The sequence below is a fragment of the Ranitomeya imitator genome, chromosome 1 (genome assembly GCF_032444005.1).
Source record: "Ranitomeya imitator isolate aRanImi1 chromosome 1, aRanImi1.pri, whole genome shotgun sequence".
Classification (NCBI taxonomy): Eukaryota; Metazoa; Chordata; class Amphibia; order Anura; family Dendrobatidae; genus Ranitomeya; species Ranitomeya imitator.
This window is the reverse complement of record NC_091282.1, coordinates 295,495,378-295,510,179: the sequence shown is the minus strand read 5'-3', so window position 1 is coordinate 295,510,179 and position 14,802 is coordinate 295,495,378. Positions and strand designations below refer to the sequence as shown.

General features: G+C 42.5%; 1 protein-coding gene across 2 annotated transcripts in view; it reads left to right on the top strand.

Moving 5' to 3' along the window:
- PI4KA (phosphatidylinositol 4-kinase alpha) overlaps positions 1-14,802 on the top strand; it is a 182,086-nt gene that overhangs the window by 90,250 nt on the left and 77,034 nt on the right. Inside the window, exons 25-31 of one of the 2 annotated variants that reach the window (XM_069756726.1) lie at positions 2,114-2,238; positions 2,407-2,488; positions 3,989-4,072; positions 4,208-4,297; positions 10,280-10,399; positions 11,776-11,796; positions 13,477-13,569. In XM_069756726.1, coding sequence (XP_069612827.1) covers positions 2,114-2,238; positions 2,407-2,488; positions 3,989-4,072; positions 4,208-4,297; positions 10,280-10,399; positions 11,776-11,796; positions 13,477-13,569 — 615 coding nt within the window. The remainder of the gene's footprint in view (positions 1-2,113; positions 2,239-2,406; positions 2,489-3,988; positions 4,073-4,207; positions 4,298-10,279; positions 10,400-11,775; positions 11,797-13,476; positions 13,570-14,802) is intronic. The other variant, XM_069756734.1, reaches the window with a different exon arrangement.

Sequence of the window (14,802 nt, the reverse complement as noted above, 5' to 3'; positions counted from 1 at the left end):
CATTCCTGGAGCAACGTTCCAGTCCTCTCTCCTCAGCCAATTGATTTCTGTACAGCAGTTGGTTGGTCACCTCCCTAACTCTTCATGTCTTCTCTTGACCAAGCTGGTCTTATCAGCTCTGCATAATCTCAATCCCTATGGCACCTAAAGGTACCGTCACACTAGACGATATCGCTAGCGATCCGTGACGTTGCAGCGTCCTCGCTAGCGATATCGTCCAGTGTGACAGGCAACAGCGATCAGGCCCCTGCTGTGCTGTCGCTGGTCGGGGAAGAAAGTCCAGAACTTTATTTTGTCGCTGGACTCCCCGCAGACATCGCTGAATCGGCGTGCGTGACACCGATTCAGCGATGTCTTCACTGGTAACCAGGGTAAACATCGGGTTACTAAGCGCAGGGCCGCGCTTAGTAACCCGATGTTTACCCTGGTTACCATCCTAAAAGTAAAAAAACAAACGCTACATACTTACCTACCGCTGTCTGTCCTCGGCGCTCTGCTTCTCTGGTCTGGCTGTGAGCACAGCGGCCGGAAAGCAGAGCGGTGACGTCACCGCTCTGCTTTCCGGCTGCCCGGCGCTCACAGCCAGACCAGAGAAGCAGAGCGCCGGGGACAGACAGCGGTAGGTAAGTATGTAGCGTTTGTTTTTTTACTTTTAGGATGGTAACCAGGGTAAACATCGGGTTACTAAGTGCGGCCCTGCGCTTAGTAACCCGATGTTTACCCTGGTTACCGGGGACATCAGGATCGTTGGTCGCTGGAGAGCTGTCTGTGTGACAGCTCTCCAGCGACCAAACAGCGACGCTGCAACGATCCGGATCGTTGTCGGTATCGCTGCAGCGTCGCTAAGTGTGACGGTACCTTAACGTCAGAAGTTTTCAAAGTAGCTCTTATCACTTTCATGAGTACTGTATTTGTCCTTCTTAAAATGCTCTGTTATCACTATACTCAGATATAGTAATAACAATCAGAACAAGTCAGAACAATGAGAGTATCAGAAGGAAACTGACCAGAACTTTCAGACAAGAAACAGTGTGTTGGCAACCACCAGGAAGCAAGGAGAGACTGCAGCGCTTTGAACTGCTCAAGACACAACTTGAGAATAACACTTTAAGGATGACCTGTTCTTTATGAGTTTATCTCTAAGGGTGCAGACATATGGCCGCATAACTTATAGAAGGATCGCTGTTTGCTCTCCTGATCTGAGCTTGACAGCTATATAGAAATACGTCACACTACCATGTTCAGGTCAGGAGAGGTGCCAGCCCAGTCCGTGCAGTCTGATGCGATCATTGCTCGAGTTATACAGCCGTCTGTCTTAGCCCATAGGCTTAATGGGGTTTTCCATGCTTAAGATGTTGATGAGCTATCCTTAGAATAACTCATCCATATTGAATTGAGTTAACACTCGGGGGTGGTGGCCTGGATCAGGTATTATCAGCTCCAGAGCTAAACAGCACCATTCAATTCTCTGTGTAGTAGTGTTCCTGTGTTCTGCAGCTCAGCTCCTATTCACTTCAATAGGAGCTTCACTGCAGTGCGTGAGAACAGCCAAAGCTCCATTCATTATTTACATCAGCTCAAAATAAGTGATCAGTGTTTTCCAAGTTTGAGATATTGATGTCATCAATATCTGACCCAGCCAAGGGATAAGTCATCAGCAAGCACAGAAAACCTCTTTAAAAGGAGCACACCAGCCTTTCACAAATCCCTGAACTGTTTACAACCTTTTCCAAAAAACGAAAAGTAAATTAACATTTTATCTCAACTCATTCATTGCAGCTGCCCTAAAGCGCAGCTACCTTCACAATGCAGTAACAAGGTGTGTGTCTCCAATATGCCCGCTGCCAAAAAGATTTCAAACTTGCATCTAATAATAAGGTTAAAGATAAATATATTTGCTTGAATTACATGTAAATCACACTGACTATCATGTAGAAATTCCTTCCACATTATTAGATTCATAGCTTCACGGCATAGCTGGAATCAATCCAAAGGAAGCCGGTTGTGCTACTTTGAAGAGCAGCTGGAAATAAGCATCATGATGCTGGCCTACATATACTGTCACTTGTGCCATTATAAAGTGTGTTATTTCTTCTGTTTTTCCCTTGTAAAGCCTAAAACAAAGGAGAATGAGGAAGAGTTGGAGCGCCATGCTCAGTTCCTGCTGGTGAACTTCAATCACATTCACAAGCGCATCAGGAGGGTCGCAGACAAGTATTTGTCTGGGCTGGTAGACAAGTGAGTAGAACATATCCACCAGATTCAGGGTGATGTATAATTATTTGGTATGTACATGTGTTACATAGGCCGGATTTACGAGTCATTATAAAATGAAGACCAAATGAAATATTCAAAAGTTCTAACGTAAAGCATCAAGTTTGTGTAAACTTTCTCCCTTGTTTTTAGGTTCCCGCATTTACTGTGGAGTGGCACAGTGTTGAAAACCATGCTTGATATCCTGCAGACTTTATCTTTGTCACTTAGTGCGGTGCGTATCAATTCCTAAGAATTAGTATACTGTAAAGTCTTTACATGCAGCACAGTGGCCCAGTGCTTAGCACTTTTATTTTGCAGCACTGGGGTCCTGGATTAAATCCCACCAATGATCTCACATGCAAGGAGTTAGTATGTTCTCCCCATGTTTTGTATGGGTTTCCTCCATGTTCTCCAGTTTCCTCTCACATTCCAAAGACATAGGAATATCTTTAGATAGAGAATTCAAATTGCGAGACCTAATAGGGACAATGATAATAATGTCTGTAAAGTGCTGTGGAATTAATGGTGCTTTACAGACATCAACATCGCTGATTGATGTATCATTGTATTAAAGAGGAGCTTTCTCCAAATTTCTAATGGTGGAACAGTATAGTAGTGGCTGCAAAGCAGAATAAAACATGTTGTTTGCTTTTTAATTTTACCTCATCATTGCAGAGATATTAGTGATCAACATATTTGATAAATAATGAGTTAATCTTCGTTAAGTCCAAGTGGGTGGTTATCACACAGTTTTTGCTGGATGTACTTCTTCCCCCTGTATGACGTTGACCAATCATAAGTAGGCAGCAACACTAAACTGAAAAAAAGAACACCCTGCCCCCACCCCCAAAGTATACTATAGGCCATTTCTGTGTGTGACATATAATTACAGACAGCCTGATCTCACTATAGAGCCATTACAAGTTGTTATGAGCACAATAGACATACGTGATTACTGACACCTTTGAGCTTTTGTCTCCTGGCAGTCAGCATGGGAAGGGGCAGCACAGCTGAGTTTAGTTGTCACATTACAAACATTTCTATCAGCTTTTTTCCTCTTATAGCACTGTTACCTCTGCTCTACTGCACATACCCCCACAGGGACTGCAAGGAGATGAAAGCTTAAGGGTGTCAGATATCACATTTATGTCTGTTATGCTTAAATTGTAATTGCTTTGCAGTGATATCAGGCTTTCTGTCCTTATATGCCTCACACAGGAATAGCCTGTTATGAGCTATGGTGGGGGCGTGTTCTTTCCCTTGAGTGTTTCTGCCTGCTTATGATTGGTCAACGTCATACAGGGGTAAGAAGTCCACGCCCTCGGTCGATACTCGGTCTGATAAGCCCACTTGGATTTAACGAGATTACTTAATTAGCTGCCAAATACTTTATTAGCTAGTATCTCCGCAACAGAGAGGTGAAATAGAAAAAAACACAGAACGTTTTATTCTGCTCTACAGCCACTATTACAGTTCAACATAAAAAATGTGGTGAAAGGTCCTTTTTAAGGAATAACTAAGATGGTAGTGCATGAACTTAAAACTGAGAAAGCATAAAAACTCATGCACCACTTTCTTCATGGCTTCCACTAGGAATAACCCAGGGTACTAGTTTTAGTGTCCGTTTATTGATCGAGCCTTGAATATTTTCCTTATTTAACCTAACAGGATACTATAATTTCAGTGCTTTTATTATCACACTGATGTTGTCAAATTTTGCAACCTGTTTCAGGACATTCACAAGGACCAACCATATTATGACATTCCAGATGCTCCTTACAGAATCACTGTGCCTGATACTTATGAGGCCAGAGAGGTAAGATGATGATACTTTTTTCCTTTTTAATCATTTATAAATTATTTGTATTAGGTTTGTAATGATTGTTTTCAACCAAAATCTCACATTTTTATTGCAAACATCATCAAAGTATTTTCACTTGCTTTATCACAGAGCATTGTTAAGGACTTTGCTGCTCGATGTGGGATGATCTTGCAAGAAGCTATGAAATGGGCACCGTCGGTGACTAAATCCCACCTGCAGGTATTAACAGTAATCTTGAGTTTTTATTTTTGCAGGGTATTGGAATCTTAGACAGTATTGGCATGATATTCCATAATTGCGTAATATATGCCAGTCCCACTCCTGCTATGGGCCCTGCACTCTTCTAAAGAACACCTTCACCTATATCAAAGCTTTTTTAATGGCATATCATTAGTATGAGCAAAACATGTTATCTGAGAATGTCTAAAGGTACCGTCACACTGAACGATATAGTTAACGATATCGTTGCTTTTTGTGACGTAGCAACGATATCTTTAACTAAATCGTTCTGTGTGACAGCGACCAACGATCAGGCCCCTGCTGGGAGATCGTTGGTCGCTGGGGAAAGTCCAGCACTTTATTTTGTCGCTGGATCTCCCGCTGACATTGCTGAATCGGCGTGTGTGACGCCGATTCGGCGATGTCTTCACTGGTAACCAGGGTAAATATCTGGTTACTAAGCGCAGGGCCGCGCTTAGTAACCCAATGTTTACCCTGGTTACCGTTGTAAATGTAAAAAAACAAACACTACATACTTACATTCCCGGTGTCTGGTCAGGTCCCTCGCCTTCAGCTTCCCGCACTGACTGGTGAGCGCCGGCCAGCCGTAAAGCAAAGCACAGCGGTGACGTCACCGCTGTACTTTACGGCCGGCGCTCAGTCAGTGCTGGAAGCTGAAGGCGAGGGACCTGACCAGACACCGGGAATGTAAGTATGTAGTTTTTGTTTTTTTACATTTACAACGGTAACCAGGGTAAACATTGGGTTACTAAGCGCGGCCCTGCGCTTAGTAACCCGATGTTTACCCTGGTTACCCGGGGACTTCAGGATCGTTGGTCGCTGGAGAGCGGTCTGTGTGACAGCTCTCCAGCGACCAAACAGCGACGCTGCAGCGATCGACATCGTTGTCGGTATCGCTGCAGCGTCGCTTAGTGTGACGGTACCTTTACCTGCACCAATTAACAAACAAAAGGGTTTTTAATGATTGTTGGAGCAGCCTCTTCACTAATGTAAATACCACAGGCATTGTTGGGGTCAGAAAAGATAAGGGGGCATATGTTTTATTGCCAGCATCTTCCTCAAAAGCAAAAAACTGAGTTGGACACTAAGCTAGTATGCGTGCAAAGTTTAAGGGCACGTTCACACTCAAAACCAAAGAAAAAAAAAAAGAAAAATGAGCATATACCCTGCAGCAAGTAAATAGTACATGTAAATAACACAGCTTACTTAGTTAACTCTATTTTGATTAAAAAAAAGCCATCCCACCACAAACCACGACAAGGACTACCCATCAGGAAGGTCCCCGAACATGTCTAGTATTAAAACCTTACCATGTGTCATGCAACATCAATGTGAATAAGGGCAGAGCAGGACACGGCCCAACTTAGACACCCATCCATGGGAAGCTATACCGGTGGAATACTTGGTTCAGAAGGAGAGCCATGCCCCCTGTATGTACTGAGTATAAGAGATTATATTAAAACCAAAAAACTGAGCTGGACTATAAGCTGGTACAGTTAAGTCCATATATATTTGGACAGAGACAACATTTTTCTAATTTTGGTTATAGACATTACCACAATGAATTTTAAACAAAACAATTCAGATGCAGTTGAAGTTCAGACTTTCAGCTTTCATTTGAGGGTAACCACATTAAAATTGGATGAAGGGTTTAGGAGTTTCAGCTCCTTAACATGTGCCACCCTGTTTTTAAAGGGACCAAAAGTAATTGGACAGTTGACTCCAAGGCTATTTCATGGACAGGTGTGCACAATCCCTTCGTTATATCATTCTCAATTAGGCAGATAAAAGGCCTGGAGTTGATTTGAAGTATGGTGCTTGCATTTGGAAGGTTTTTCTGTGAAGTAAACATGCGGTCAAAGGAGCTCTCCATGCAGGTGAAACAAGCCATCCTTAAGCTGCGAAAACAGAAAAAACCCATCCGAGAAATTGCTACAATATTAGGAGTGGCAAAATCTACAGTTTGGTACATCCTGAGAAAGAAAGAAAGCACTGGTGAACTCATCAATGCAAAAAGACCTGGGCACCCACGGAAGACAACAGTGGTGGATGATCGCAGAATAATCTCCATGGTGAAGAGAAACCCCTTCACAACAGCCAACCAAGTGAACAACACTCTCCAGGAGGTCGGCGTATCAATATCCAAATCTACCATAAAGAGAAGACTGCATGAAAGTAAATACAGAGGGTTCACTGCACGGTGCAACTTGCAAGCTACTCATAAGCATCAAGAATAAAAAGGCTAGACTGGACTTTGCTAAAAAACATCTAAAAAAGCCAGCACAGTTCTGGAAGAACATTCTTTGGACAGATGAAACCAATATCAACCTCTACCAGAATGATGGAAAGAGAAAAGTATGGCGAAGGCGTGGTACAGCTCATGATCCAAAGCATACCACATCATCTGTAAAAACACGGCGGAGGCAGTGCGATGGCTTGGGCATGCATGGCTGCCTAGACCAGTCTAGCCTTTTTATTCTTGATGCTTATGAGTAGCTTGCACGTGCAGTGAACCCTCTGTATTTATTTTCATGCAGGCTTCTCTTTATGGTAGATTTGGATATTGACACGCCTACCTCCTGGAGAGTGTTGTTCACTTGGTTGGCTGTTGTGAAGGGGTTTCTCTTCACCATGGAGATTATTCTGCGATCATCCACCACTGTTGTCTTCCGTGGGCGCCCAGGTCTTTTTGCATTGATGAGTTGACCAGTGCTTTCTTTCTTTTTCAGGATGTACTAAACTGTAGATTTTGCCACTCCTAATATTGTAGCAATTTCTCGAATGCGTTTTTTCTGTTTTCGCAGGATAAGGATGGCTTGTTTCACCTGCATGGAGAGCTCCTTTGTCCGCATGTTTACTTCACAGCAAAACCTTCCAAATGCAAGCACCACACCTCAAATCAACTCCAGGCCTTTTATCTGCCTAATTGAGAATGATATAACGAAGGGATTGCCCACACCTGTCCATGAAATAGCCTTGGAGTCAACTGTCCAATTACTTTTGGTCCCTTTAAAAACAGAGTGGCACATGTTAAGGAGCTGAAACTCCTAAACCCTTCATCCAATTTTAATGTGGATACCCTCAAATGAAAGTCTGAACTTCAACTGCATCTGAATTGTTTTGTTTAAAATTCATTGTGGTAATGTCTATAACCAAAACTAGAAAAATGTTGTCTCGGTCCAAATATATATGGACTTAACTGTATATGTCCATAGTGTAAAAGCATATAGGGTATATGGTCATTTTTGTTGTTTCTTTTTGTTTTTTTTCTTTTGTTTTATCCTCAAAAGAGAAATATACAATAATACCACACATAATACAGTGATAAGTGAGTGCAGATGATATAGTAGCTAGTAAATTTACCTGCAGTCCTATGTAACACCATAGATAACACAGTGATTATTATAAATACAGATAATGTAGTAAATGTCACCTGCTTTAAGGGCCCATTTAGATAAAGCAGCCATCGATTGACTTATGTGTAGTTAATCAGCGATTCTCTAATCGGCGGCTTAGAAAGGCCAATCACACTTGGCTTACTCATTCTTCAGGTGATTGCTGATCTGTTTAGACAGGACAAAAATTGTGCATGAGCTTTCCTAGAAATTCCCAATTCTGCTCTCAGCATGTCTAGTGGATTATTGGCAGTTCCTAAAATCAGACGGTGATGGCTCTATGAGTATAGATAATTTAGTGCCTGTTACCTGCAGTCCTATGTAACAGACAGTGATAACTCTGAGCATAGATAATGTAGTAGAATTCACCCACAGTCCTATGTAACACCACAGACAACACAGTGATTGCTCTCTGAGGACAGATAATGAAGTCAATGTTACCTGCTGGTTTGGCTTTTATCCCAAGTTATATGTCGTTGCTACTTCCAAAGATGGCACTAGACTTTTAGGGTATGTTCACACGTTCAGGATTTCCATCCTTTTTTTTTCAGGACAGTTTTTTTTAAAAAACTGCAGCTCTTGGCAGAAAACGCAGGTCCTTTTTTTGGTCCTTTTTTTGTCCTTTTTTGATGCGTTTTTTGATGCGTTTTTTTTATCCTTTTTTTATGCAGTTTTCTATGCAGAGACTGTGTGTTTCCTAGGAAGCTTTTTAGGGCTAAAATGGCTGAAAATACCCTAACCCTAACCCTAACCCTACCCCTACCCCTATTCTAACCTTAGTGAAAAAAAAAAAAAAAATTCTTAATTTTTTTATTGTCCCTACCAATGGGGGTGACAAAGTGGGGGGGTGTCATTTACTATTTTTTTATTTTGATCACTGAGATAGGTTATATCTCAGTGATCAAAATGCACTTTGGAGCGAATCTGCCGGCCGGCAGATTCGGCGGGCGCACTGCGCATGCGCCCGCCATTTTGCAAGATGGCGGCGCCCAGGGAGAAGACGGCCGGACGGACACCGGGACGCCGGGTAAGTATAAGGGGGGGAGATTAGGGCACGGGGGGGGCATCGGAGCACTGGGGGGGGGGGCATCGGAGCACGGGGGGAGGCATCGGAGCACTGGGGGGGGGGCATCGGAGCACGGGGGGGGGCATCGGAGCACGGGGTGGGGGCATCGGAGCACGGGGGGGCGGGATCGGAGCACGGGGGGGCAGCCACACTCCGCCCACGCATTTCCGCCCGCTCCCCCGCACTTCCTGCTGCAGCGGTTCTGCACATCAAATCGCAGTAAAACCCGCAGATATATTTTTGAGCTCACAATGGAGGTCTATGGGTGCAGAACCGCTGCGGTTCAGGAAAAAGAAGTGACATGCTCCTTCTTTTTTGCCGCAGCTATTCTGCGCGGCTTTTTAAACGAAATTACGGACCATGTGCACAGCAGTGACTGTTTTCCATAGGGTTACATTGTTATGTACCCTGCATGGAAAACTGCTGCGGAACCGCAGCGGCAATACCGCTGCGGTTCCGCAGTAAAAAACGCACTGTGTGAACATGGCCTTAGTCCTCTTCCTCTCTGAAGAGGCCACTTGCATAACTGCAGTCCTGTGTAACACCACAGGTAACACACAGTGATAATTCTCTGAGAAAAGATAATGTAGACGTCACCTGCGGTCTTATGTAACACCTCAAACAACATAACGATAACTCTGAGAACAGATAATATAGTAGAAGTTACTTGCAGTCCTATGTAACACCGCAGATAACACACAGCAGGAAGTATTCTTGGAAAACAGGCCACGCTGAGCAGGACACAAGGGAGCCTGAAGGAGGAGTGACACATGCCATGGAGCCATGGTAGACTGTATTGCAAGCTGCATGTGTGCATGTACTGCAGTGACACAGGGGGAATAAACTTAAAAGAAGCCCTCCTACCATCAAAGATTTTATCTGCTTATTAAATTGCAGTCATCATATTATACAGCACTGTGTACTTACAATTGCTCATTTTGCCTTTCTTCCCAGCTAATTCTTGTTTTTTCCCTGCACTATGTAGAAACATCAATTCTCTAATTCCTGCATTTATCATCCCCCCTCTCCAACTCTTGATCCAGCTGCCCCCTCCTCCCCCTGCCATAGACTTTTGCAGTAACTGATGACTCCTACAGGGAAAATTGACCTCGTATTTCATCTAGTCGGTTTTAATCATGTGATATCAGAGACTTGATGAGAAAGAAAATAATTAACTGGCTAGAAAGGCGAAATGAGCAATTGTAGGTACACAGTGCTATATAATATGATGATTGCAATATATTAAGAGGATAACAATTTTGATGGGCACGCTTCTGTAATCAGTTTTCAAAAAGTGCAGCCTACAAAGATTCAAGGCAATACACTATTTTCCCGGGACACATACAACTTTATCTGCCTAACTTGTTTTGTTGAACTTGGACAAAGAAGCCCTTCTGAGCCAGGAAACCCCATTTAAAGGGCATATGCCGAAAATCATCCAGTTTCACAATTTGTGCCATTTTTTGTTTTACCTTCATCTTGTATCCCCCTTTTCCATAGGAATATCTGAACAAGCACCAGAACTGGGTATCTGGCCTGTCTCAGCACACTGGCCTTGCTATGGCTACTGAGAGCATATTGCATTTTGCAGGTTACAACAGGCAGAACACAACTTTAGGGGTGAGTGATACTTGGCTGATTTTAGGAGCCATACATCCATACAATAGATGGATGGATATGTTTTCTTATGTGATGTATGAATGTTGTATTCATATTGGAATTTCACAATCCATGTACAACGGATCCTAATGCCGCCTTGTTTTTTTGTTTTTTTTAATCAGATAAATTTTTATTGATCATAATAAATGTTATCTACTTATACAACAAGGTGCATTTGTGTTTTTTATTTTAACAAGAAAATATACCCCTTCTCCCCCCTCCCTCCCTCAGATAACCAACCCCAACTAATGCCGCCTTGTTAGGTTTATTCCCTTGGGTTGCGAGTTTTGTCACTTTTGCATCCGGTGTGTGTGCTGTAGGACACTTTGCACTGTTATCGGTATCTGTATATGAACATCGGTGTGATCCTTATGGATCACATTTTTTCAGTGGGTATGCTCCATTGGATGCTGTCTTCCCTTAAAGCAATGGATAAATCAACCCACAAAGCTTTGTATGCTCCATACAGAGTTCTTGCTGTGTGCATCAGGCATTAATATGTATATAATGCTTTTTGTGTTTGTGGCATTTATTTCAGGTTTGTCATTTTTTATATTCCCACTTATATTGAAGTGTGTGGGCCCTGAATGTACATTATTGTTAGAGAGTAATTGACATTTCCATTGTTGCTTGAAGCAAATTAACTCTCCATGATGCAGTCTTTATATATATTTTTATTTTATTGTACATTATACCATTTTCCCTATACTACTGTGTTTCATGTTTTGTTAATAACAACATTTTTTTCCAGTTCTCTGGATCTTTTCAAAGATGATTTACTGCCCCACCTAACTTTTATCATTGTGCCATGTCCCCTAGCCCTCCTCCGTTCCCCTGTAACTTTGATTTTCAAGGTCGATTTTGGTCTCTTCCAATGGATCATCATAGACCCCATTTTGGAGTAGACTTTGGCGCCCATCAGCTGAGTGGTAGTGAGAAGTGACATCCGGTTTTGCAGTTTATTATCTCTGTATATTAGTGCATAGAGTATTGCTTCAGCTCCTGAACAGACAGTGGGTTCTGTACCCTTGGGCACACTTTCATGTTTAGGAGGACTTGTGCTTTAATCAGAGTAAAGGTGAAGCTGAAGCATCACTCCTCTCCATGTCCCAGTGTTAGCTGTCCGCTCTGATGTCCGTGTCCTGCAGAGTGCTTCTTTATATGTTAGCATGGCTACTTATTTGTGTACGTGTTGTGTGTTCTTTTTCACCAATGTGTCACTTCCCAATGTAACAGCATTGCCTTTTCTCCCACTTCTGCACTGATGATGTGACCTCATTATCCATGTGTTCCTGTTCCCCCTGCCATGCATTGTCTGTTGTTGCCCTCCCCTCCAGTCTCCAGCTTCCTATCTCCAGGTTTGTTCTAACACTCACCATTTGCCACAAGTCTGTGCTTGTTTCTTCAGCCAAGGCAGCTCTTTTCTTCCTGACTTATCTACCAGTTTCCCTCAGTCGGAGCATTAATCCCCTGGTTTTGGAGTTAATGGTGGACAACATTCTACATTAGATCGGTCTGACTGGTGCATGGTGACACTTTCCATGGGGCTCTACTGGGTGTTCTTCTATTAACATTGCTGTCTTCTTCCAGGGATTGCCACAGAGCAGATTGTTGGGGGCTACAGCTATTGCGTGTTATATAAATTGACCTTTATGGACCTCTATATATAGACAAAAGCATAAAAAAACACAATTGGCTTTCCTGTCTTGCTATATTTTCTACATTAGTTCTGAAACTTCAAAGGAGACTCTTCACCTTGGCACTAAGATCTGTTTTTCACGTATAATAATAATAATAATAATAATAATTTTATTTATATAGCGCCAACATATTCCGCAGCGCTTTACAAATTATAGAGGGGACTTGTACAGACAATAAACATTACAGCATAACAGAAATACAGTTCAAAACAGATACCAGGAGGAGTGAGGGCCCTGCTCGCGTATAATCACCCTAGCTGGTGCCCTCAGGCTGTCCCTTTGTGCCTCCTCTGCTGAGAAGGCCATTCCTGTCATCCTGCATCCAAGATGGCTGCTACAGTGGTAAGTCTGAACCACGGCTCCACTGTGTAGGAAAGGCTGAGATTTGGTTGAGATGTACATAGTCCATTCAAGGTTGTAATACACAATTATTTGGACTCAGGACTTCTGGTAGTGCTCAACTATGTATGGAAAACCATTCTAATTGCATGCTCTTCAAAGACAGAAATATGATGGCACTCATGGGACAGTAAAATGTAAACTTTTTCCCCTGGTTCATTCCCGAGGAATCGGGATGAAGCGCCTGGTTGGCGCAAAACAGCTGTTGTCCGTGTATTTGTGTACTTCACTCTTTTTTACATACCATATATAGAACAAAGGATTTATATTTTACTCACCGGTGAGTGCCACCAAAATTTGGTCTTTAAAGAGTATTTATGGTTCCAATTCACCACGCCAATACGGCAGCCATCTTGGAAGCAAGAGGAATTGAACGCTGATCTCGGCAGAGGGGGCAGTGGAAGACAACTAAGTGACACCATGTAAAGTGATGGTACACGATAAATTGCCATGGTGGAGCGTAAAGGTTATATCTACATGATTTTACAGTTTAGATAATATGCTTCACTCTCAGGGAGTATCCTCACTATGAACTGACAGAAGTTGGGAGATGATAGTTTATGAGCCAGCAGAATTTTGAATGCAGCTCTGGATTAATTAGTGACCAAGCAGAGTTTCTCATTTTACATTTTCAGAAAAATGTGGTGCGTCCATTTCCAAACTACACTGCACCTAGTTCCATTTATATAATAACATGCGACACTGCTGTATACCTTTCATTTGCTGATCTAGATTTGTTCCATCTGATTGTTAAATTACACATATAACCGCTGCTTTACTATATTTTTGAATCGTTTATTTTAAGATGGAATAGCCGCCTCCAACTTTTCTCTCTTTTACTCTGTCTGCATCTATTTTAATTTTTTCTCTGCTTCAATGAAAAGCAGAATTACCAGTCCTCCAATATTACCAATAAATATTTCACTGCGTTTCCAACAGGCAACACAACTGACTGAACGTCCAGCTTGTGTAAAAAAGGATTATTCCAATTTCATGGCATCGCTGAACCTGCGGAACCGTTATGCTGGAGAGGTATTATTATTTTTTATTATGCTTTGCTTATTTAGCACCATTATATTATCATCGCTGTCCCCGATGGGGCTCGCAATCTAAAAGCCCCTACAAGTATGTGTTTGGGAGGAAACCGGAGAACCTGGAGGAAACCCACGCAAACACGGGGAGAACATATAAACTCCTTGCAGATGTTGTCCTTGGTGGGATATGTACGCAGGACCCCAGCGGTGCAATGCTAACCACTGAGTCATCGTGATTGTCGGAGTAGACTCCTATCAGCCAGTATTAGTAATACAATAGTCCCTGTTATTAGAGTCGCTTCGCGGTTTTAGAAAGCCCTTTGTTTCACAAATCTATTAGAGAATTCCTAAGGCCCTCATGCACATTAGATTGCACTGCTGATATTAGCGGTCTTGGCCCACAGACTGAGGCTGCCGTCACACTAGCAGTATTTGGTCAGTATTTTACATCAGTATTTATAAGCCAAAACCAGGAGTGGGTGATAAATACAGAAGTGGTGCATATGTTTCTATTATACTTTTCCTCTAATTGTTCCACTCCTGGTTTTGGCTACAAATACTGATGTACAATACTGACCAAATACTGCTAGTGTGACGGCAGACTAATGCTGAGGCTATGTGCACACGTTCAGAATTTCTTGCAGAAATTTCCTGAGCAAAACCGGACATTTTCTGCAAGAAATTCACAGGCGTTTTTGACGCGTTTTTTCCCCCGGAGCTTCCCAATGCATTAAATAACGGGAAAAACTCAAAAAATCCACAAAATTAATGAACATGCTGCGTTTGTTCGTGGAAAAAAACGCATCATGTGCACAAAAATTGCTTAATGCATTTTAAATGATGGGATGCATAATGTATGTGTTTTTATAGCCAAAAAAACGCAAAAAAAAAAAGCAACATGTGCACACAGCCTGACGAGGGCTCCCTACTCTCCCTGACAAATGATGTTGAGGGGAAGAGAAGGAAGATTCAGAATAATACTTTTTGATTGTGGATGATAAACACTTTGTAATCAGCTAGATGTTAAAGCGAACCTGTCACCAGTTTTGTGTGTGAAGTAAGACTTGCACCTTAATCAGCGCCTTGGCTGTATATAACGCCCGGACTCCTCCTCTATATCCCCCAAAAACTTTTGAAACTCTCCTGCGCCCTTTGTATATTCTGCTAGTCTGGTCCGCTAGGCGTTGATGCTGAGGCATCTGTTTCTCCTCGCGGCTTCTGATTGCCGTCT